The 26,422-nt window shown below is 39.2% G+C and overlaps 1 protein-coding gene across 11 annotated transcripts in view; it reads left to right on the forward strand.

The window, feature by feature from the left end:
- The window catches only part of robo1 (roundabout, axon guidance receptor, homolog 1 (Drosophila)), a 331,113-nt gene that overhangs the window by 252,517 nt on the left and 52,174 nt on the right, over positions 1–26,422 (forward strand). For 8 of the 11 annotated variants that reach the window (XM_017707190.2, XM_037546677.1, XM_037546676.1 and 5 more), the window contains 5 exons: positions 8,172–8,329; positions 17,627–17,747; positions 19,670–19,808; positions 19,946–20,073; positions 25,445–25,453. In XM_017707190.2, the coding sequence (XP_017562679.1) occupies positions 8,172–8,329; positions 17,627–17,747; positions 19,670–19,808; positions 19,946–20,073; positions 25,445–25,453 (555 nt within the window). The remainder of the gene's footprint in view (positions 1–8,171; positions 8,330–17,626; positions 17,748–19,669; positions 19,809–19,945; positions 20,074–25,444; positions 25,454–26,422) is intronic. The other 3 variants (XM_037546678.1, XM_037546681.1, XM_037546682.1) reach the window with 1 other exon arrangement.

The raw sequence follows: 26,422 nt of genomic DNA on the forward strand, positions 1-26,422 counted from the left end.
TTTTCCACATAATTAATTTTGAAGAGGAGTTCTGCTCATTTTCCATGCACTCCACCACTCTGCTCCTGCTGTTTACAACACTCTTGGTTGGGGATCTACAACATTCCTTGAGCTTGAGCTCTCTTGGTTAATTATTAGTAGGCTAGCTGTTTCTGAGACTATATTTGTTTGAGTGTACCAGTGTTGATGGGTCTAATTTTAAATAGAGATCTTTTCCAATACAATACTGAAAATTTGAGGTTTGCCCTATATCGATACTCATTCACTATTTCTTTTTTAATTGCTTTAAACAGCTTTTCCAGTCGATTACCGGTATTATTACAAGTATGCAGATACATTTGTATGTTGTTAAAATCTTGAAAATCTACCCTTAGGGTGAATCTAGCATAAATACAAGAGCAATATATTAGGAAATCCAGGTTGTTTCCCACCTTCCGCCCAATGACTGCTGAGATAGGCTCCTGCTCACCCTGCAACCCATAAGGATAAGGTTACGGAACTGGCCCTGTGACCGGAAGGTTGCTGGTTAAATCCCCAGCTATGACAGTCCATGACTGAGGTGTCCTTGAGCAAGACACCTAACCCCCAATTGCTCCCCAGGCGCTGAGCATAGGGCTGCCCACCACTCTGGGCAAGTTTGCTCACTGCCCCCTAGTGTGTGTGTGTCTGTGTGTGTGTGTGTGTATGTGGTGTTTCACTTTGAGGATGGGATAAATGTGGAGGTGGAATTTCCCCGTTTGTGGGATTTAAAAAAAAAAAAAAGTATCACTTAAGTTACCCTTTATCAGTCCCGCAACAGGGAAATTCACCTCCACATTTAACCGATTTGTGCAGTGTTTCACCTACATACACACTAGTGAACGCACGCACACTAGGTTGCAGTGAGCACACTTGCCCATAGGGTGGGCAGCCCTGACCATGACACCCGGTGACAATTGGGGGTTAGGTGTCTAGGCTAAAAGACACCTCAGTCAGCTCAGGGGAGCAACTTTCCAATCACAAGGCTGATTCCCTAACCTCCAGCCCATGACTGCCCCCTTAGGAAGTCCTATTGTGATATCCTTTAGAATGGGGTTAGAATTGAACATGTGCAGTTTCATGAATGCAGCTGTTCTGGAAACTAATTTGTTTGGTTCTGAACGTGGATAAAAATTGATTTTGAGAGAACAACTTTAAGACTCATCTCAGAACTGCACTAGAGAATGAGTGTGAATGTTGTCCTTAATACGAAGGAAGAAGACGTATTTGGATATGCTAATTCGATTACACAAGAAACAAGCTTTTTCAGTGATATTCAGTGATGAACATCTGGAAGATACTCTTAGACACAAGTAGAAGTAAAGTGACGAAACACACTGAAACACACTGATTTCCTTTAAGCTTTGGCATTTGACATTTTTATAATTGTAGTTTAGGAGAACATATGCTTTAGATGTAATTTATACAAAAACCTAAAAAATGAATAACCAGGACCAAAATGATCATTTCTGCCAGAAATATCCACTAAGTAACATAACATGTACAATACTAAATTCAGTACTAAGCAGAGCTAAACAATCCAATCAGAACAAACGAAGCTGGATTTGTAAGACATTCCTTTGGCTACACAGTGTGTATCTAGTTAACATTGTGGTCTTCTCTGACTTGGCCAGAGGGGTTCATTAATAAGTTTTTTCTTACAGAAGTTGTAGTCATCCTGCTAGTGCTCTCTGCTGACTTACCGCAACAGGCTGCAAATCACCTAGCTAAAGTACACTACATGGTTTCACAGGTCTGACACTGTAGAAAAGCACAATATTGGATAATTGAATAGTTGAAGGAGGGCATGTCCTGTCACCTTGCCAAACAAAGCATCTGGCAGTAAAATCATCTGCCTGCTGTTTGATTTCTGCAGGCTCACACAGGGCTAACAGCTTAAGGATGAGCAGAGAGAGAGAGAGAGAGAGAGAGAGAGAGAGACTATGTACAATGAGTGACAGGTAATTTTAAAACTGTTGTGGTGGAGCTGGGATTTTAAATTAGAGATGTCATAATTATATTAAAGTTTTATGTACAGAGCACCTTTCACATACCCGAGGACTGTAATTATTCTATGTACTCAGGGCAACTGTAAAATAATAAAAAATTAATAAAATAGCATTCAAATATCAAAGGAGAATGAAAAAAAAAAACAATGAACAAGAAAAACATGGTCTGTAAGACTGCAAGTGTTTGGATGACTTAGCCAAAAAAAGTTCTGAAAGGCTGAATAGCAGCTTTCCCAATGAGCTCACAACTTTGTTCAGGCTGATCATCCATTCCACTTTTTTGTGCACCCCAGTTGTTGTTCTGTGAATATGTTTGCATTTAAATTTACAATCTGTCATTTATAGCACATACACTTTGCTAAGATGCTAATTAGCAAATCTATGAGATGGAATCACTTATTTATTTAATTTGGATCCTGAGAGTTTACAAGTGGCAGTTACAAGAGTTTTAGAGGCAGTTATTAATGTTATTGCATCTAGTTTGGCCTTTGAATTTTTGGAGGGGAGCGTGAAATGAATCTCGTTACTCAGTGTTTAAGAACATGCAGTGCTTTGTTTCTTCATAATTAAATGGTTATGATGTAAACACAGTCATTCAGACTGGTTTAATGTGAAATCCTCTAGTGTAAGAATTGTGAGAGGAACCAGCCTGTGAAGAGTTTAATGCCTCTAAAAGCTCCCTCACAGAAAGCTATTACATGAAATCATTATGTAGTAACTGATGCCAGAGCAACAGTTTACTGATTGTTTGGACATAATCCTTTAATGGCGGGGAGGGAAAATGGTTCCTGAAGAAAGCTAACATCTTTTAGATCTGCCACTATTTTACTATAAACATAACATAAAAAACTCACATGTAGGTTCACTGGTTGTTTTTGGTAGAAAATAAAATGGCTGTATTTGTGCTGCAGGCATCATGACCCCCGATTCCTGTCACCACCCCTATAAAGAAATCCAACTTGGTCAGTTTGTCTGTAATGCATCATATCACAGATGACTCTGAATGACGTTTTTACATCTTAATGGGTGAAATAGTTGAATTAGGCAGAAATGTTAAAAAAATCAATGACATTCCTTTTGAATGCTCTGTTTATCTGCCGACTGACTACAGCACTGTATATTCTACTTTCTAACTGACTGTAGTTGTTTATTTAGTTCAGATATGGCTGAATTTTTTACGTCACTGCCAGATGTCTAGAGTTGTCACTCTGGCTGAAGCTGTGTTCTGTAGTTCTGATATACACAGACGGATGTACACATGGTCTCAGGCTGAAGAGATGAAATGATCAAATTGGTTGAGTGTTGGTTGCCCCCCATTGGTTCTTTACCTCTGAAATCATGCTGTACTTTCTCTCTAGCTGTGAAACACACACACACAGACACACACACACGCACGCACACACACACACACGCCCTCACCATACTGCCTTATTGCCTTAGACTGTCCTCTGTGTGTAGATGCTGGGGGTCAACTCAGTATGACTGGAGGCCTCTCTTTGAAGTGAAGCTTGAGCTCACCAAGAAAGAGGGGATGAGAGAGAGAAGGGAGTAGAAAAGTGAGAGAGAGAAAGGAGTAGAAAAGTGAGAGAGAGAGAAAGAGAGAGAGAAGTAGAAAAGTGAGAAAGACAGAGAAGAGAGTAGAAAAATGAGAGTGTGAGAGAGAGAGAGAGAGAGAGAGAGAGAGAGAGAGAGAGAGAGAGAGGAGTAGAAAAGTGAGAAAGAGAGAGAAGGGAGTAGAAAAATGAAAGAAAGAGAATGGAGTAGTGAGAGATAAAGGGAATCAAAAGAGAGAGAAAGATTGTAAGACCCCCCCTCCCATAATCCTAGCCCCCCTGACCCTTATCAAACCTGTGAAATATGTCCTGTTGATCTCTTTACGACTATTATTATATTTATTAATGTTATTATATAATATTGTTATTCAAGTGCAATTAATTGAGGGAGAGAGAGAGAGAGCAGGTGTTAACCCCAGTGTACATGACTTCAGGTGGTGTTGGTTTACTCTTGAGCCCCTTGCTGTGTACCGCTGAGCAGGTCCACCCCTGGGTTCATCTGTGCTCTCCTCTCACCTCTCACTCTCTGCTCCTAATGAGAGGAGGATATTGATCCACCCTGCAGACTCACAGGCAGGTAGATCATATCCTGAGCCCTCTGTACATTAACAATAGAAAGGTATGGCAGTGCAGTCCCAGTGGACTCCCACAGAGCACAGTGATTGGAAGTAGTTAGTGATGATGGAGTGGGGTTGGAAAGGAGTCAAAGAGCGAGGGAGGAAGAGAGGGGGGTGTATATGGGGAGATGGAAGACCATTCCTGAGTTGTGTTTGGGGATATGAATTGAGAGTGATATATCAATGCAAAGCCTTAGAGTGAAGTGCTTAGACACACAATTACTCGATTATACTTAATTGCTCAAAAAAAAATTAAAATGTGTCTTGTCAATGCGTACATTTATTAATTAGCAGTTCACGTGATGATAATGGATGTTTGAACCCTCAGACTGGTTATTCTTGCAGTTAGAAACAGAGCCTGATCAATTTCTACTTATCAAAATGCTCTTTTTAGCTGTTTTTGTAGATATTTATATTTTAAAGGCTTTCTAGTACTATTTTTGATTGACAGCTGATCTGTTACATTAGTTTTGATTATCACAGCAGAGTGAGGTAAGAAATTCAAATAAACTCTCTCTAATCTGTCCCCTGTCCATTGCATTATACCCAGCAGGCATTGTGTGGACAGCAATCCAAGTTAACTTGGACAGAAAAAGTGGGTTAAAATGCTGAGTGCAACAGGGTTCACATCTGGGACCAATTGCATTCATACATTCATACAGCAGACCTGTTATTGTACTCTTCTCGTCCCAGTACCCTGAGCTTATCCATGACTGTGCATTTTTGGACGGTGACAGTGGTGGTTGCTCAGACAGAAGCGTTCTTGTCTGGAGCACAAGGCATTCTGGCAGTCACATCACAAGGCGCCATCATCGTAAGCTGAATGCCAGATCACCAGAGCTGTATGTTCATTGGTTTAATGGGTTCATCTATGCTGATAAATGCTGTGACTTCCTCATAGTCTTGACTTAGGTTATGACCAAGGGTCAGCACTGTCCTAAGGGAAAGGGCTCAGACCCAAACCCATGTACGGTCTCCCCGTTCATGCAGTGGCCTTGGGTTTGATGTGCTTTTTGAGCAAATCTCCAGTTCCCCAATGGCTCCAGTGGAATACTCCCGGAGACTTCTGTGGATGCTTAGTGAAATCTTTTCATTTCCGCTGAGCAGACCTCATTTGATCAGGCCGCCCTGGTCTGTGTGTGGTATTCGGTCTTCATTTTCATTAATGTCGGAGGCACGGCAGAGCGAATCTCATTTTAATTTGACATTTCTGCATCTGTTTTCAATTTTGCTGAAGAAGTAGCAGCGAAGTTGTTAGGGGAGCTGATACTTATCCGCGGGTGCTTGAAAGGCTACATGCTGACTGTAGCAAGGGCCTTAAGAATTTGTGCATTTGAAGGTCTTTTTTTTAACTGTAATTCTAATCTGGTGCTTTCGGATTAGTCATCAAGTTTGCATATCAAGTTTGTTGAACTTGGCTGTTGGTCTTGAATCCACAGCTTGTTAAGAGAGGAAAAGGGACTGTTAAATGTAAAACTGTTGGGCTAGGTGTTTAAATTGTGCATCTAGTATTCCACGAAACTGAATATCATTTTTTATCTTTAATTAAAGTCAAATAAGATCCATTATGAGGAACAAACATGCACACATTCTGCATGTACTGGAGAGTTCTTGCAATTTAAGCTTTAATAGCCTTTATTAGACACTTTAAGCTACTCCCTATCTCTCTCTCTCAGCAATGATCCCTTGTTTTTTGTGAAGAGAGGTGGGAAGAAGGAGTGCTGCTTTAATGAGAGCAGGAGGAGGCAAAGAGATCCCACTGTGAGCACACACAGAGTTTATAACCACCACATTGCTCTCTGCCATCTTGCTCTGTAGACATATGCCAGAGCACAGCTAGAGGCACCACACACACAGTTGTGTTTTTGTACAGTGTGAGGACCTGAGGTCATACGTGTGCCCTATGTTTATTTTCTAACCGCTTGTCCTTCTGGGTCGCAAGGGTGCCGACAGAAGGCAAGGTGCACCCTGGACCGGTTGTCAGTCAATCACAGGGCCAATATATACCTACACATTGTAGAATTTTTCAAGCGTAAACCCAAACTAATCACTATTTTTAACCAATGAAATGTATTTTGCTCTTTCAGTAATAAACATGTAGCTTTTGTAAAAAGCACTTTACAAAGCCAAGCCAGGTGTGCTGGCTTTGTACATTACTCCTGTTTATCTCTAGTCAGAACATTTTTGTTAAAAAAATGTATAGAAACAAGCACTTTGACACACACGTGATAGAACAAAAGAGATGAAGAGAGAGAGTATGCCTTAAAAAAAGGCATTTAGCTATTGAGCTTCACAGCTGAGAGTGAGACTCAAAGGGAAGATCCTTCATGCAGGCTTGTCAAATCCTCCTCAGAAAGCCTTGCTGCAGTGTGAGATGTAGAGTCCCTGTGCAGATTTGCAATTATCATTAGACTGCATGCTTCACACAGCAGCACTTGCCTGGTGTTTCCTATCTCAAAATAGGGGTATCAGATTTTTCACTATCTGGATAATGAATGCTCCATGACGATATCAAACTCTACATCTCAATTTTTTTTGTTTGTTTTGAGCACAAAAACTGCTTTTTCATTTGTCTGTACATATTATGATGAATGGACCAATAGAAATGCTCCACAATTATCTGAAATAAAACCTTGTTACATTACCAACAAAAGTTACGAATATTTTGCTTTTTCCTGTAAATGTACCTTTTTGGAGTTTGGATTTTTTGAATTTGAATTTATTTAATTGCACATTGACAACAAAAATGTATGTTTAATTTCAAGTTCATGTTTAATTTCACTGCTATCCTGTAAAAAAAAAGTTTAGGACAGGGCAAAAATGTTCTTTGCTTTTACTGTAATTTAATACAAAATGATTGTATTAAGTCAGTTTGGAGCATTTCTGTTCATTCATTATGAATGTTTCACACAATGTAAAGAGCATCTGCTGTGCTTAAATCTTATAGTTTCAGGGGTGTACAGTATGTTTTGGGGGGGTGTACAATATGGGCTGTATACAATATAATGAAATCCATATCATAGAAAAGTGTCACACAGGTATTTGTGTTTATATCAGTAATACTGTCCACATCTGTCTGGAAACAGCACTGTTTCTCTTATTGATTCAGCAGCACTGTCCAAGTTGAAAAAACAGAAAGAATGATTTGTAAAGAGTATGGACAGGGTCAGATAAGGATAACAGAGCGAGATAAAGAGAGCAGGAGGATCCATTTTTCCTCTCCACACTCCCAGAACACTTTCCCTTTTACAGAGGTTCAGATGCTGTTACCTTTTTTTGGTTTTAAAGAAGTGGTGGGAGAGCTGAGCCCGCTGTGCTGTTACAAGGAGCAGAAAGTGGGATCTTATGGCCAATTAAGTGCTTAAAGGCTTGAAGGAATTTGCAGGCAGTCAGGAGTTCAGGTTACTTAGAGAACGCCTCGCTTTGATCTGAGACAGAGGATGGTGGAGGAGACAGGAGCAGCTTCAGGGGCGTGAGAGGAAAACTCCAGTAAATGCTGAGGACTCCAAACACGGAGATCTTTTTTTAAATGTGTGTTAATGCAAAAACACATCCTGTGTTATTCATATCACCTCTTTAAAAACGCTACCTCATCTCAGCAGAGCATCTAACACTAGCTCTGCACTTTAACAGCAGTTAGTGACAGGACCAGCCCAGAAAGTTTTGTTTATGCATTTATGCTGCTAAATCTGGCTGCTTACTGCTCAGCCCATTGTCAGCTGTTGTTGAGCAGGTCAGCTGCAGTTCATCTGGATTCACAGCCCTGATGCTGATGTTGATAACTGCAAATTGTCTATAACATTGATGTTAGAATTCCAGTTTTATATGTTGTCGAGCCAACACTCTGGCTCTGTTTGTGTCTGTTTGGCCTTTAGTTACAAATTTCCAAAGAACACTTGCTGAGTCAAAATCAGATGTTTAGAAGCCATGAAGCCGTTTCTGAAGTGTATGCTGGTCTGTTTGTCTGTTTGCAGTTCTCCGTGATGAGTTCAGACAGAACCCCAGTGATGTGATGGTGGCAGCGGGTGAGCCAGCAGTGATGGAGTGCCAGCCCCCTCGCGGCCACCCGGAGCCCACCATCTCCTGGAAGAAAGACGGCGTCAATGTAGACGACAGAGACGAGCGCATAACGGTGAGTCCTCATAAGTTTCTGCACGCTACTGTGCAAAAGTCTTAGGCCACATTGTGAGGAAATCACAGTTTAAGCCTGCTTATTTAATCCTGGTCAAATCTGCCTTATTCGCTCATAATTGACCCTGAAGAACAGCATTTGGAAAGCAGTGTTTTAGCTGCTTTATTAAATAAGTTTATTACAAAGTATGTAGTACTTTCAGTAGTTCAATAATGTGAAACTTTCATAGTGTCCACTGCCAATTAATAGACAAGTGTAATCGTGTGTTTCAGTGGATAAGTCACCAAACTATCCCTTCAGGACTGGGGTTGTGCACCTCTGCATTACCATGTTGTTAATTATTAATTATTAATTTTTTTCACATAGTCATATAGTGATTAATAAATCTCTGCTTGTGACAGGACTAATTTTGAAGGTGATTTTACTTTACCGTCCATATCAGCCATGTGGGTTTTTCTCCCTCCTCTGTTGAGACAATCATATGCTAAATTACACACATCTCAGTGATTTTTTACATAGATCACCTTGCATTGGAAGAAAAAGGTTTTTGGCAACTCCTGCTCTCCGTATTGAGTTTCCTAGAGAGCATATCCACAGAAAACCCTTCTTCTGTTTTGTTCCTCATAACAATGGATGCTTTGGAACAGTCTCTCAATCATCTCCTTGGTCAGTCTGGTAGAACTTTGTTTCCATCCTCTCTACTCTGAGAAAATAAAGTGTATCAGGAAGACAAGATCCCACAGGCTGATTATACAGGCGATTATTCCGCCAGCTACAGGTATAAAGAATTACTATATATTTACATTGTTATCAACTTTTAGTTTTCTATGACCACATATGACACAAATATCCAGATTCGTAGAAGATGCAGCCTACTAGAAATGTCTGGATGGGATGGGAGCATTTTAATACTGAATAGACAATTGTATTATAGACATCCAGTCCATATAGCGCTTAAGCAAAGCCCAGAAAAATAGTTTTATATGATTTTCTCAAGTTGCCCAACACCTTTACACAGTACTGTAGGTATGTGCCTGTATTTCCATTAAAATAATACTGTGAAATATTAACATCCTCACTAAAGACAGAACTAATAACACACTCCACTTAGCCCATTGTAAATCAGGGCTCCAGGCACTAAAGAAATTCTCATTTACTTCTCAAAGAAATACTGATGAATCTTTTTATGGCCAGATAATCGGTTGCAAACGACTGCAAAGTAAAGTAGCGCATTCATTTAACAGATTTGTAACATCTAGTTTTGAACCATTTGTCAAGCAGAGAACACTGACTGGGGCTCCATTTCAGAGTGTTTAAGTGGTGTTGTGGTCGACCCTGTCTTTAGGAATGAATGGGACACATTCATCGGTGTTCAGGAACGCAGGGGAATGGAGGTTGGCCTCAGCAACACATAGAGGGCTGAAAAGTTGCTTTGCTGATTAAATGCAGTCTTTGAACCTGGGCCACCAATTAGTTTGTTTTAATTAAGTGTGTGAGGAACAGAGTCATGGAATCAATCACAGCTCTTTCCTTATTACAAGAGCGCGAGAGAGACCTTGGTGAGTTCAGCACAGCCCTGACAAGATGTAGAGTTCCTTTCATTTATTTATAGGGGATTAAGGAAGAGGTGATTTGGGGGTTGTTATCTTTAATCAGGCTGCTGGCAGTATGAGGGAAGATTCAGACTCAGCCCTTCGTGGCTAACAGAGGTGGATTTAGAGTAAGCTCAATATTCCCAAAGGAGGAAGGTGTTGGAATTTAGGTTCAATTTGCACATCTTCCCTTAATGATTTTTACATAAATGCAACCATGATTACTGGGCTATGTTTACTGCACAGTATGTAGGCCATTTTTGTAATATTAATGCTTTTTTTTGTTTTCCTGCTAGTCTCTCTTACAGTAATGAATAGAGCTCACTGGATGCACCCATTTAAATGCAGTATCTGCCACATGCTGTTTTATATTCTTATTCAATTAAAAGAGAATTCCACAGATTTGTGTAATTAAAGTAGAGAAACTGGCCCACCCGGAATTCTTTGCAGTGGTGGTAACAGAAACCAGAGGTTACAGTGTCCACAGTCATGCAAAAGTTTAAATACCCCGGTCAAAAAGTTTTGTTGATTCTAGGTGAAAATAAGTTAACACATTCTCCACAGAGAACACACTTTAATGTTGTATTTTTTGCTATTTTTAACATATTAAAAAAAATAATAATGCCTAAATTATAAAATATACTAATTTTAACTTTATTTTTTCCAATATGTTAAACTCAGCAAAAATAATTGTGCATTAAAATGTGCAGATTTCATGTAGAAAATCAACTAAACATAATTTGATTGGTGTGCACAAACTTTTGAATACAACTGGCCTGAATACACCCTGCATGTACCTCTCCCTTGAATAAATAAAAATAAATAAATAAATAAATAAAGGTTTTAGGCCAGAATTTTCTCTCTGAACTATTGTAAAACAGTGCCCAACAATGTGTTTTTTTCCCCCCATGTAGATTTCATGTACTAGCTTTCCATGAGCTTTTAGAGCAGGCATGTTAAACTGGGGATCTTCCGAGCTACAGTGCTGCAGAGACCCACGTTTACCCTCATCTAACACTCTGAATCCAGTTGATGAAGACTTATTACCTGATGTGCTAAATCAGGTGTGTTTAATGACGCAGTGAGCTGAAATCTGCAGTGTTTGGCCCACAAAGACTGGAGCCTCACACGTGTTTTAGAGTCATTAAACTCTTCAGACGTCTGGTTCCTATCCCCACCACTGTAAACAATTCTGACTTTGTAAGTTTCCTGTAATGGTGCATTTTACATCAAGCCACTATGACTTTGTTTATACCTTAACCATTTATAATGGAGATGTTTTAAAACACCATTAGAATTCTCCTTTAAGCCTCTTACCAATTAAAAATTCCCTTAATTTATTGTATGTCTTAAAAAACCTCGTACTACTCAGTAATAACTGTATGTGCGCGTGTGAGTGTGACGAGTACATTTTATTACACAGCAAGGTGTAAAATCTGCTGTGCACAATTTTCACGCACAATAATGTTGTTGCTAGTTCAGTTCAGTTATTTGACTCCATAAGCACTTTTGCATCATTCCAGCTATGATTAGTGAATGTTTATGAGTGCCCTTACATATACTCACTCAGCATTACAGCTAGGACTCTTTAATGAGAAAAACAGCTGAGGTGGGCTTTAAAAAAAAAAAAAAAAAACATGACGCTCAAACTGTAGCAGGTCAAAACCCAGCCGATTTACTGGAGAACGTGCCGGAATGCACCGTGCTGGCCTTGACTGTCCAGGCCCCCTCTGCATTAGAGGGGGATTTGCTCTTTTATTGTGTTCTAGCATGGCGCCTGATAAAAGCAGACACTATACCACATGGATGCTCACATCTCACACACAGCCGCCCTTCTTTCACCCTCCACTGCTGGTAAAATGTGATGACGCAGTGGGATGCGCTGTGGTGTAGCATGAGCTGAGAGGCCACAGCGTTTTATTGAGCCTCTTTTTGTGGCTGGACAGAAAATTGCATTCGCACCTGTGCTAAAACAGGCCTCTTGGGATGAGTGATTGAAAGCATGGGCAATGTTGGAAATCAGAAGACATTTGAGTAGTAATAACACACCCGTGAGACTTTGTGACTCTGACACTATACAGACACATGGCTCATGAAATGCTCTTGGAGCTGTAGGCTAGAATGTACAAACAGTTGCAGAATTTCAACTGTTCTAAATAAAGTTTCTTTAAATAAGGATTAAAATGTAGGAATAGGCATATGTTGATTAAATTAAAAGGAAAAACAGACCCAGGCATATTTTAATGGATTGGGAAGCCCGATCTGCAGCATCAGCGCTTAAACTGTGTTTGGGTTACATTTTCATCAAAAACCAAGTATACAAGTACAAGCGAGTGGCTTACAGTTGGAGTCTTCTTTCTGCCAGGTACCGCAAGGAGCGTGCCAGCAGGAGCATGTACAAAATACACTCCTGCCATGCTTTCATTTGCAAGTCATGTGAAAACAAAACCATGGAGGAAACATTATCATCCATGCCACATTGCTTCTGGTTTTAAACAGCATTAGCAGAAATAGAACAGGTAAACAGGAGCAGCTACTGTGCACATTAGAGAGAAATAAAATAGTGTGTTCATGACACTGTGTGATGGTTATTTTCACAAAAGTTGTCCAGCACCAAATAAAAATGAAAAAGAAAAACAAACAATAGAATTTTGGAGTGTATTCCATTGTACATGTACAAAAATGAAGTACATTCACTGGTTAGCAAGTGATCAGAATCTAAATTAATTTGATTACAAGCTTAGCATTTCTTTTTGGCTGTACATTTACATATATTTGGCTGTATTATCTATGAAAACATGATCAAATTGACCTTTACTCAGCACTGCAGTACTCAAACTGGGGAGAAAAAACAGTGTATCAAGACATCTCTATCAAGGAGTTGTAATTCTACTGTAATACTACGAGCTACTTGGGCTTTTGTTAACATGACTCATACAAAACCGCGTTTTCACAACCAAATTAAAACAAGTGTACAAAATTTGACTATTCACTACAAAGTAACTGCATTTCTAGTGTAATACTTGTAATACTATTCTAGTGCAATGCTAACATGGCTACTGTTACACTGCAAGTAACTAGATTTGTTACAAAATCAGACTGAACTCGTTCTTTTTCTCCTCCACTATCCAGTCAGTTCTTTTCTACCCTTATTTACCTGATAGCAATGCTGGAGATGAGATTGGTGCTACTCTGTATTATGTGCATGTTGTGTTGTGTTGTACTGATTCTTTAGCAACTTTAGCTCTAACTGCAGCTATTACAACACTTAGCACCAGATGTGCATTGTCTCAGAAGCTTTTGTTGTATATTAGAGGGGGATTTTGTGCTTGCTGAATGCAGCAGGGTCTCAATGGTAGCGCTGTGAGCTGCATGTGCGTATTTCACTGTTTCTGCATTATCAGCATGACCAAATGACAGCAGACAAAAGCTGTAGATAAAGCTATCTCCCTGCTTTTGCTAACACAATGCCCAGCCTGTGGGTGTCCTTAGCAACCCCCCGGTGTTTCTAGAGGGATGTTGGGGTGCAGCTCTTTCACACTGGACTGATTGAAAAGGTGCTGCTTGGGTATTTCACTTGTTTCGGGCCTAAATGGGGGGATCTGGATGAAAAATAGTTGATGGCCCAGCGTGCACAGGGGCTTATCCATGCACACACACACACACTGGAGAAATGGTTCACACTCCATCATTTTGATAGCCTACTTGAATATAAACAGTTCAGCATGAATCACACTTCCTCTGCTGGCTTTGCATCCTGGTTTTCATATCCTGGGCTCTCAGTCAACAAGCTGGAAATTGACACACTTCTTTCTGACCCTTAGCCATTGTTCAACAGCTCCGTCTGTCCGGTTTCTTTCACTCTCTTTTAGTGCACTTTCTGTCTCTTTCAATAAGAGATAGGCAGTGTGACAAGTGTATTACGGAACACCTGAAAGTACAATAAAAACAGGCAGAGTTAGAGAGAAACCTGTTACAGAGAGCTTGTAAACAACAACAATCAGTGTATATATATATATATATATATATATATATATATATATATATATATATATATATATATATACACACACACACACACACACACACACATATATATATATATATATATATATATATATATATATATATACAAATATATACACATATATACACACATACACACACATATATACATATATATATAGACACACACACACATTCTGTAAGCCGCTTCTCCCTCAGGGTTGCGGGCGGGTGCTGGAGGCTATCCCAGTGGCCATCGGGCGGAAGGCAGGATACACCCTGAACAGGTCGCCAGTCCATCGCGGGGCATATATATATATATATATATATGATAATTGGTATAGTCGAGTGTTTGAGTAGCTGTTCAAAATAGCTTGTTTTGAAGCTTAGCCATTTTCCAAGAAAAAAAAAATACAGACTGAGTATCAGGTTTGGTCCCAGTACTCAAGGCTTCAAAATCAGTATCGGTATCAAAAAAGAAAAAGTGGTATTGCACCATCTCTCTCTCTCTCTCTCTCTCTCTCTCTCTCTCTCTCTCTCTCTCTCTCTCTTCTCATCTATCGGTATTGCCCTGACCTTATCTGCTTTTGGAGCCATGTGCCATCAAGCCCTAGCTCAAACAAACAGTAACATAATGACACTTCAAACCCTCTCCAGCACGGTGGGGTGCCTTAAATAAACTCTCCTGCTTCCTCCTGCCTCCCTCCACTCCTTTGTTTAAAGGCTCTTTTCCACCATTAATATTAAACAGAGAGGCAGCAGGGCCCAGGAATGCTTCAGAAGCATTCAGAACTTGTCTGGTTGGGAAGGGTTTAGAAATCTCCCATGACGTCCAGAGGTCGGATGGCCACTTAATTGAGACGTTTTGAGTTTTGACTCATACAGCAGAGATGACTTCAGAAAGTATTTTGCTGCAGTGCTACAGCTGTAGTTTTATTGTGCATAACTATTGGCACCCTTGTGGGGAAAAAAGGGTCTGAAAATAGAATTTATATATATATATATATATATATATATATATATATATATGTATATAAAATGTGCTTGTGTATATGTATGTATGTGTGTGTCTATACTTATGTATATATGTATGTGTGTGTATATCTATCTATCTATATATACATCTATCTATCTATCTATCTATCTATATATATATATATATATATATATATATATATATATATATATATATATACACGGACAATTATGGTCACCCCTAGAAATGTAATTGATATTTATTCTTGTGCATATTTTAGTGTCTAAGTACATGTGAGTCTTTAGCAACTTGTAAATGGCTCTCCAGCTGATGAACAACAGACTTTTTTTTTCTAAGTACTGATCATTTCAGAGGGTCCTGTAGGTATTACTAATTCCACTATCATGCAACCTGATATGAGCTGATCTGATTAAGCATGTTCTCTTCTTTATATTATGAACGATCTCAGGGCCAAAACCTTAATGTTTGATTTCACATTTAGTGATTTAAATGCAGCACAAACATATCTTGATATGGTGCCACACATGGTCACAATACGTCTGAAATGAAGTTATACTAAGGCTGCACTGAAGACCTCAAACCGCACGTAGAAGCGCCTACCAACTTCTCTCCTGAGGTGCAGAGCTTAAAAGACACAGTGAAATAATGGAGGCGTCAAGAATCTCAAGACAAAACAAAAACGAAAGTTCGGTGATGAAAAGATGGTGGTGTGAATAAATGAAGCTCTTTCCCACTAAAACATTCCACAGTGGTGTAACTTTACTCCGGCTAAGACAACAGAGTTTGTGAAGCAATAACACAGACCGTAAGCGAGGATTGCAGCCGCAACATGATGTATTTTGCTCTGTGTCTCCTGACACATTTACATCTCAGCTTGAGGGCTGAAATAGGGCTATTTTAATGGTAAATAATTTCATCCTAACCACTGACTGCTCCTATTGTTAAAGGAGGTCTCCCAACAAGCATGAACTTAAAAGGTGGAAACAAATCAGTGTGAAACTGTTAGATGCTGGAGCTTTAGTAAATAGGTGATCAGCTGAATTTCTAATATAACGCACATTTGCATTTTCCCATGCACCTGTTCCATAAATGTACCAGATTTGTACAAAACATGCCAGGGTTGAAGGAAGGTGTTCTAAGCTGGAGGTGCTGAAATGTAAAGCAGTGCATCCCTGCTGTTGGAAGAAAACCTCATATCTCTATTTTTGTCATTTTTCAGTTTTTAACTTAATTTGAAAATGCCTTCTTTTCTTTACATTGTGTGTAAATTTCATGATAAATGAAAATTAAATAGCCTAAATGACTTCGAAAACAGTCTGGTTTCATTGACTTGCATTAAAAGTAAAGTAGGTTTGTTCTTTTCCTGTTGAATCATTTTGGAGAGACATGGTTTTCTTCTGACAACAGCGATATACAGACCATGCAAAATTATTTCCTTTTTTCGTGTTCAAAGCATTATTACATTAGATGACTTTTTAAAGTTTATATCTACATCAGGCAACTTCATGGCTACAAAATAGCCTACTGCTCAGTATAACCTTCCCTTTTGCACCTTAACTATCTTGTATGTTAATTTTATGCCCCCAATGTGGTCAGCTGCTGTTGAGGGAGTCTGACTTGCTTTAAAGAAAATTCACTGTGCTGCACTTAAATCACTAAATGTGGAATCAAACATTTATGCTTCACCCCTTAGCACTTAGTCAAGTCAAGACAAAGTTTATTTTTATAGCGCTTTTTACAACAGGTGTTGTCACAAAGCAGCTTTACAGAAAAACTTGCAAAATTGGTACCTTGTCAAGTTAAATGATCTTAAATATAGTCGATAAATCTAAGATCATTAAAAGCTTGATTCAAGTCTGTTTACCTTATTTCTAGACATTTTTAATAGATTTTATTAAGTAAAATTATCTCACTATATTGGTAGATAATTTTGCTTATTTTAAGAAATAAACTTGAAACCAGCAAAATTATCTACCAGTATAGTGAGATCATTCTTTCCTATGTAAAAGTGGGCATGTTAGAGCAGGACAGGCACTAAACTGTGCAGGATGCTGTTACTGTAGGAACCGCATTGATAACTGTTGTGTTAGATCATTGTTTCTGGTTATTTAGCCATCATTCATGCCTTCCAGAGGGGAGTGCAGTTAGTTCCCTCTTGGCACAGACAGCCTCTGCGACTGACCAAGCTGGTTCACGTTCAATGAGACATGACATGGCGTGCCATAAAGTGAACCCACATGTTGACCTGTTTAAATGCAGGCAGGTAGGGGGCCGTCTGCCCGCTGCCACATTTTGCTCTCCCTCATTGACTCTCGCCGTGTGGTCCTCCTAATACACAGATCAGTTTCAAGGTGTGTGCGTGTGTGTGTGTGTGTGTCAGGTAAAGGAGGACCCTGCACTGCTCTCATGAGTGCTTCAGAACAAACCAAGGCCCCTGACCTGTAATCAGATCTCTGGATCTTTTGAAATATATAATCCCACCCCTGCACACACACATACGCTTATAGACACACAGACACAATGACTGATTTAAAATACTAATAACGTCTTTAAAAGTTCTTTGGTACAGTACTGTATATGCCCACTGTGCACTACATATATCTTCAAATATATGTGCACAGTTACGATGTTCTTAATGTAACTGAAATTATGTTGACGTCTGCACTGAGATGTCTTTGTTAATACCCTCTGTTCTTGCCCTAGATACGAGGTGGGAAGCTGATGATCACCAACACGCGGAAAAGTGACGCAGGGAAGTATGTTTGTGTGGGGACCAACATGATGGGCGAGCGGGAGAGTGAGATTGCTGAGCTTACTGTGCTGGGTATGTAAAGCTCTGAGAAGTTACTGTATAGTTTAGTAAAAAGATTGACAGCTTTGTTACACATGTCCCAAATCCTAGTCTTTCTGTCCATCATGTCCTTAGTAAAGTCAAAATAGTCACTTCAAGCAATTTCTGTCTGTGATCCTGCATGTTCCAGAAGGTCTACATTCTTTGAAGCTTTAAATGTAAAGAAAGCAAGGAAAACGTGAAAAACTTTTCTGAGCAGAGTTTAGTCTTGAGTAATCACTGACAGAGTGTGATCTCACTAAATACGGCATTAAACATATATACAAGCTCAACATCATAACAATAGAAGAAACCTTTTTGGTGCTACATAGAATCACTTTCGAAAAGGCTCTATATAGAACCATATACTCTCTATAAACCAGAAGAATCACCATGCAGAGAACCATGTAAGCATGAAATAGAGCCATTGCCTTTACTAAAGAACCCTTGAAGAGCCGTCTTTTTTAAGTGTGTAGTAAATGTTTGTGTAGTGTTAAAAATACGGTTCCACTTATGGACTAAAAAGTGACATGACAGCATTTTTAGAATACACACATTTTCTAAGCCACTCATCCTTCTGGGTATTTGTAGAATAATAATTTTCATTTACAAATTAAAGTCAGGATGAATCGAAATCTTCCAACTTCCTTTTGAAAGAAATGAAAAAGATCCTAAAAGAAAAAGTTATTAAAAAATAAAGTAAGTATTATTTTCACAAATTGCAATGTAGGGTTTAAGACAGATACCTCCCATTAGGAGGTGTGATGTAAACGATAATGATTTTGTATATATTTGACTCCTCACTGTTTAATTAAAGCCAAAGTAGATCATAATGTACTCTTTGTAAATATCTAAGGTCTGAATATTTCATTCTTTTTAAAATATTTTTTTACTGTTGGACCACAGCTTGAATTAATTCAGTAGAATTCTCCAGTTACACAAATTAATGTACACCAGACTTGACCTGTTTGGTCTGAAAGTAACATACATATACATCACTGCTCTCAACAAAATACAATACGTATGACAATATGTACATCAGCAAATATGAAAACTCAAACTTATTCTTCTTCTGTCGAGTGCTCTTTCTGTGACTCTCTCTCTCACTCTCTCACTCTCTCACCCTCTCACTCTCTCGCTCTCTCACGCTCTCTTTCTCACTGTCATAGATGAGTACAAGTCATCAGCTGTTTGTTTATATGCAGGGGAGTGTAAGAAATGGTCCAGATGTTGTGAGTTTGCTTTCCTGTCTCCATGACAAGCAAACGATGTCATTGACCCTCTTAAAGACACACACACACCATGCTGACACATGTGTGCACACACACACACACATGGTCACACAGTTGATAAGTGTTCCATTTTTGTATCCTGTAATACATTTTTGAATTCCAATTTTGGAAACTTCTGTTTTTTCCACTTTTCCCTTGACTTTCCACTTCCTCATTCAAGTGTATTGTTTTATATCTGATAATCAGAAATATCTCCTGAAAATAAATTATTTATACATTTTTTTTAAATGATTTGTACTGGAAACTGAATAAATGAAGTGTTATATCTGACTTTGGCACCATACTACAGATAAATAATTTATTTTACTCTCTTCCGCTGATTTTTCCATATTAGTCGTCTGTTAAACAGTCCAGGTATAACACTATGACTGGGTTGCTTTTGATTCACGCAAATCTGATTTATGCAATTAAGCATAATTTTCTCTTATTTTTATTGTTGCATTGTGATGTTAGACTATATTCTTGGATTTTTCACCCCCCACTTGAGTGTCTATCATCCCACTCAAATGTCTGAATGTGCGTGTGTGTATGTGCGTGTGTGTGTGTGTGTGTGTGTGTGTGTGTGTGTGTGTGTGTGTGTGTGTGCGTGTGTGTGTGCGTGTGTGTGTGTGTGTACGTGCACAGAGAGACCCAGTTTTGTGCGCAGGCCGAGCAGTCAGTCAGTGCTGGTGGATCAGAGTGTAGAGTTCAGATGTGAAGCACAGGGAGACCCCGTCCCCACTGTCCGTTGGAGAAAAGAGGACGGAGAGCTGCCCAAGGGCAGGTACGAATCCATCTGTGTGTCTAATTTCAAACAGACTGAGATCTGGACATTTGTGGAGTCAAAATAAAGTCATGCATTACAGTCCTCGCATTACTGAAGTCCATATTGACTCTTTTTGAATTGCTCTGTGTTTTCAGGTATGAGATTCGGGAGGATCACACTCTGAAGCTGAAGCGGCTGAGCTCGGCGGATGCGGGCTCTTACACCTGCCTGGCTGAGAACATGATGGGGAAAGCCGAGGCCACGGCTGCCCTCACCGTCCACGGTGAGAGACTATTAATTCTAGTAGTCACTTTTTAAAGAACAGCATTATATACACTAGTACAGCAGACTACATAGAGTAGGACTACATCATCCACTTATAAACAATGTCAGGAACACAGTCTGAAATGTTTTGAAGCATAATGTGTAGTTTCCATTGGGGGTGGAAAGAAACATGTTCTCTCTGGGGGGGAAGCAGCCACAGGAAAGAAACTGAAAAAGCATTTGCACAATGCTTTTGGAAAATATGACAAAATGTAGATCTAATCTTATCCCAAAAATTCCAACCTATATATGCAAAAATTGTATTTACTAATCATTCATATTTAGCCAATAACCTCCCAAGTGACATACATTGTATACAAAAGTTTGAATGTCAAAATTACATTTTGTTGATTATCCAAATGAAAAAAGTTAATGAATCCTCTGCAGCGTAGCAACTTAAATATTGCGTTTTTCTGGAATTATCAGTGAACAATTTCTATTTATTTGCTGAGTTTAACATAATGGGGAAAAAAATAAAACATACAATATAAAATGTGCCATCAATTTTGAACAGGCCACATTTTATGTCAAATTTCTCCCCAATATGTGAAATTTAGCAATTAAACAGATGTGCTGTCTCAAGAAGATGTGTCCACTTATGTTTACTTACAAAATCAATAAAATGTCATTTCACCGGGGTGCCCAAACTTTTGCATATGACTGTAATAGGATATATGAACTGCTTAGAAAAGTCCAGCCAAGGTCAGTTATTTCAACTGGGTTTCCTAGGGAAAAGTTGTGGAGATTGATGCTTTCATGTTGCTCTGAGGTGAACCAAATATTTTAGAATACATGTTACATACATATTACATACAGTACATATTATTTACTTCAGTAAAAACAATATTGTTTTTACATTGCCCCTTATTGCTCAGAAATTAAACCACTTCACTTTTCCTGTTTAAAGTTAGAGGTTTTGGGGAAATTAGCAAAACATGGGAGGTCTGTGCTGCCTACTCCAAAAAACTTCAGTTTGTGAAGCAATAACACAGACCGTAAGCGAGGATTGCAGCCGCAACATGGCGCATTTTGCTCTGTGTCTCCTGACACATTTACATCTCAGCTTGAGGGCTGAAATAGGGCTATTTTAATGGTAAATAATTTCATCCTAACCACTGACTGCTCCTATTGTTAAAGGAGGTCTCCCAACATGCATGAACTTAAAAGGTGGAAACAAATCAGTGTGAAACTGTTAGATGCTGAGCTTTAGTAAATAGTTGAAAAAAAAGAAGAAGAAGAAGTAAAAAGTATTATAAATAGGTTTGATTAATAGATTAATAGATTCAACTGTTCAGCAGATCAGTGGTCTACATCCATGGTTACACACCAACATTGTAGTGTCCCTATATCATTATTTTGCAGTGATATATTAATGTTTCATATGGCCATGGCGCTGTCTAACACTCAATACACCCCCTTTCAGTCACATTAATGCAAAGTGTTCAAGATGAACAGGAAGATGCTTGTTGAACTCTCCACCCTGACCTCATAGGTTGGATGGTAACTCTGCTCTGTCAGCTTTAAGGGCTAGATAAGACCATAAGCCTGGTTTGCATAGTCACACTGGAACAGGAAGTGAAGAGTAAGCCCCTTATCAGTGACACAAGCAGACAGGAGAAGGTTCAGTTAGTCTGTTTTACTCAGCTAAAGCCCAAAGGGCCGCTCTCTCATGACAAGAAGTGACGCGATTCTAATGACGGCAGCCTGGGAAGAAGAAAGGGAAGCAGGGCTGGCAGAAGGATCCAGAGAGAACAGAAAAATAAGCACCAAGAATCAAAATCAGTTGGTTCTGATGATTGGCTGTTGTGACTGATCGCTTCTGACTGTCAAGAGTGATTTGTGTCTTCATTTCTCAGTAGTAGCAAACTCTGAAACCTTGGCCAGAAACAACAGGGCAGGTATCTACAGAGGTTGTTCATGCTAGGGAGCTCCTTGGAGAGAATTCAGGGGAATTCCACAAATCTTTCCAAATTTATGTGCAGTTCAACCATTGAGATGTAAAAAAAATCAGGGTTGTTTGATGTTAAATGATGGATTTAGAGAAACTTGTGAAATTGAGTCTGATTTCTTTGTAGTGGCGGTGATAGGAATATGAAAATGTTGAATAATGCAAATAGGACCGATTTATTTACTAGCCAAAATAATCAGTGAACCAGTCTTCTGAGTTTTTGTATGTAAAGTTGAAATGTTGATAAAATAATGCTAAATCCAATAAGCAAACACATTATCATTAATGCAAAACTGAAAAAGCTACTTAACTGCTATAAGAAACTCACTTCTGGAAAATGTTCAACTTGCTAAGTGCGAGTGAGTGAGAGAGTTACACCCCAGGTCCATGAGGTTCTTCATATCTGAAAATGTTCCCTGTGGGGGGATACTTTGCCTATCAACAGCCTATGTGTAACTTTCCTTTATATTAACCCCTTAAAATTTTATTACACATTAAGCCTTATTATTCAGTAAATACAGAGGCTTCATTGCAGGCTGGTCAAGCTATTCTTAGGTTATAGAAGTGTTTAATAAAACTTGCCAGTGGGCTCTGGCCATGTAAGGGGTTAAACCCTTAATCACCACCATTTTGACAAAATCTGAGGTTTCTCTACACTGTTAGAAATAAAGGTTCTGTCCAGGTACATTTTTGTTCATCAAGGTACAATATAAATGTACCCTTAAAGGTACAACAGTGGTTTTAAAGTCCAATTGTGTACCTTAAATGTTTTTTTTCCCCCAGGTGAAAAGTATGTATTTGTACACTATCATAATCTAGTGTTTTAAAACAGAGCAATAAAATAAGCCACAACTTAACAAATAGTTTCAATGGATTACGATACAATTATGTTCCCTGAATGAAGGTATTGAGATGTTCTCTTGAAGGTACTACCCCAGTGACTCAAGGGGAACTACCACAGTGACAGTTTAGTACCTTTTTCCTGAGAGTGTAGAACAGCACTATTCATATCAGACCACTCTGTTTGACTTCATTTACATCTTAACAATTGCATTATACAGAAGTGTTGAAAAATCTGTGGAATGTTCTTTTAATTTACATTTCCAGCTTTTGGTACATATTTCTTCATATTTAAATTCCAACCGCAGAAATGAAAAGCCCATTATTGTGCACAGAAATAATCTAATACATATATGTCTTATAATATGTGTATAATATAATATATTGCTCATTTTGCACCAGTTAGAGGCAGAACATAACAGCTCTTGTCACTGAAACTTTTCCTGGTTTCATAACTATTGAAGCATATTTTATTACATCAGGATACATGCACAGCACCATTTCTGACTGCTGCGCGCTCAACAGTAAATTATAACAAAGAAATATTGCTTTTCTGCCTTTGCCGTGGCAGACCACTGTAAACATTTAGCTCAGCCGCGTGCAAGTATTTCACACTCAAATCAGCCAAATCCTCAGCGAACAAAGTCAGCATTGTGCATTGACGCCCCTGAGCAATTTCTTTTTTCCTGCTCAGCTCTGGTTACGAGGGTTCGCTACAAGCACAATCAGTGAGTTATTGTTTTACGTCTATGTTAAGCTGTCTTCAACGCTGGCTCTGCACTTATAAACACGTCAGCTCCGATACCTTGTCCGCTTAGTATAGCACCTTGTAATTGAATGTGCCTTTGGCGCAGGACGCAGTTCCAAGTAGCTGAGAGAGAATGATATGTATCATAGATTATGTTAGAGCAGGGTTTGTGCAGAGGGCAAAAGAAATGCTTCGTTTGAGCAGATATCATTTGTTTGGAGTGGGTATAAAGTTACAAATACACATAGATAAATGGTTCGGAATAAAAATCAGCCGTGGAAAGATAATGTGGGGTTACAAACAAGGCGTCCCTCCTGTGGTAATTTAGTCATTAGTGTTGATTTATTTGCGGAAAGCACTAGAATGCGGTGTAAGTCCCGGGAGTGGCCTTGCTAATGGGCCATGCACAGGGAGCGGAGAGGGTGGTGGAAGCCTTGCCAAAAGAGAGGTGGAGAGAATGGCACCGAATTAGACAGAGCACGCCAAGGCCACTCTTTATCCAGCTGTTCACAAATTCATCAACGTCCTCTCAAGTTCAGCGTCCTTAAAACTGAACATGTTTTGATTTATCTGATAAGTGCTGGGGTTATCAGAGTGTTGTGTGATGTGAAATAATACCCTACACTGATCTGGAGAAATGATTACACTGCACTTTGGTTTATTTTTTTTGTGATCCAAATCTAGAAAATTGTCCCCTATCTGTCATCTGCATTATAACATTTGAAGCCAACCCTGTTGAATTGAGTCCAGATGCATTAAAGGGGAATTCTGTAGAATCCAGTTAAGCAGAGTCTCTCAAAGTGGCTTGATGTTAAATTGGGCATCGTAGAGAAACCTACAGACTCAGATTTCTTTACAGTGGTGGTGACAGGAGCCAGGGGTCACAGTGTCTACAACGAACATGTATAGCCTTTGTATTTGCTATTGAAAATGACCAGTGAACTTACAGGTGTCTTCTGAGTTTATGTGTGTAGTGTTGATAATGAAACAGCGATAAATCTGGGGGGAAAAAGTTCCCTTAAGGTCAAAACTTTATTGCAGACCCATCAGTAAACTCAGGCAGCATATTCACAACCATTTTCTACAGTTGAACACAAAAGCATGGGTTCCCCTTGTCAAATTACATGTTTTTCCTATATGTTAAACTCATATTTATGTGAGTTGCCTGTAGTATAAACTTATTATAGCTTAGAAAGTCAACAAAACATATAATTTGACTACAGGGTGTACAAACTTTTCCGTCTGACTGTATAATGGCTATCTGTGAGGTACTGTACCTTTAAGAAACATTAATAGCTTCAGAGAGGTTTCAGTTACCACTGCTCCAAGTTCGGATTCTGTAAATTTCTCTAGAATGGCGCATTTGACATCAAACCACTCTGAATGACAGCGTTTACATCCAACTTAATTAATTATGCAGCGTTTTTAACAAATTCCCCTTTACGATGTGACATACCTCTTGCAGGCCATTAACTGTAGCAGGAGAGAAACAAAGGCAAAAAATAAACAGATGAGATTTCTATATTGAGTATGTGTTCTGATCATTGTACATCTTGACCCATTTTATGCAAGTAATGTGTCTGTAAATGATGGAAAGTAAGGTGTAAGTGTGGAGTTGTTCATGTTCACATGCCATGAATTGTTTTTGCTTCACAGATGCATCATTGTATTGTTTATTTTAATAATACTGCTCATTTCAGTCACTTTTTGCCTCATGTCTATTATTATACTTTATTTACTCATCTGTCACGTTTGTTTTTCTTTTTTTCTGTTCTTATCTTTTTCCTCTTTCAGTTGTGTCTGGTAAGTCGCAATGTCATCCGTCACCCTTTTCACTGCACTGACAGCAACAGGAAGTTGTCAGAAGCACCATCCATCCACCTTTCATCCCTCCACCAATCGGCACGCTTGTCTCGGTTGTCATCGGCAACTGGGACAGCGGTGTATGCTCGGGGTAAAACTAATGCTTGTTCCGAGCGCTCAAGGTAATGTTGAAAATTGCCTCGTTTTATTGCTTAGCGCTTCACGTCTTGCTAAATTTTCATCGGAGGTCTTTGGACAAATCACGAGCGTATGTGAATTGACAGGCCCAGAGATTGCTTTCAGTGTTAAAACGGGGCTGCGGGCTGTAAAGAGAACCGGTGGGCAGTAGAGGATGTGGTGATATTGGCTGTGGGGGATGTACCTGCTGTCACTTCTTATTACCATCTCTATCCCTATCAAAAATGGGGTAAGCTTTTTCTGCCCTTATCGCTCTTAAGGCGTGGTGTCTCGTCAAAAGCGGCACCCATTTGACATTGGTGCTCCTGCGCCGAGACGAATTCTGTCATTAAGATGCATGAAAAGCCAGCGTCCCGCGCCCAGCCAGCGCCATTAAGCAGTGTCAGCCTGGGACAGATGGCCCAAATGTATCCCCCATTTCAATGGAAATGTTATCGCTCTATGCCCTTGCCCATGCAAATGAAGCAACTGTGGGGGTCACGCCAGTTTTCAGTTCATTTACATTTGTTTTTATACCCCCCAGATGCATCCCTCTGCTTTTAAGAGACAGAATGACTTAACTTTAATCAGCCTCTATATCAGAAACATCAGCCTACATAGTTATGAATGTGAAGAGTGAAGCATTTATATTCATATGCTCTCTTATAAGAATGGTGCTAGAATGGCACTCACTTTGGAGTGATGGAAGAACCTCTTTTGGTTCCCTGAAGAACCTTTTATTGATTATTTAAAGCAAGATATGAATGTGAAAAAGCTTTTAGACAACTGTGT

Source organism: Pygocentrus nattereri, chromosome 17 (genome assembly GCF_015220715.1).
Source record: "Pygocentrus nattereri isolate fPygNat1 chromosome 17, fPygNat1.pri, whole genome shotgun sequence".
In the NCBI taxonomy this organism is placed as follows: Eukaryota; Metazoa; Chordata; class Actinopteri; order Characiformes; family Serrasalmidae; genus Pygocentrus; species Pygocentrus nattereri.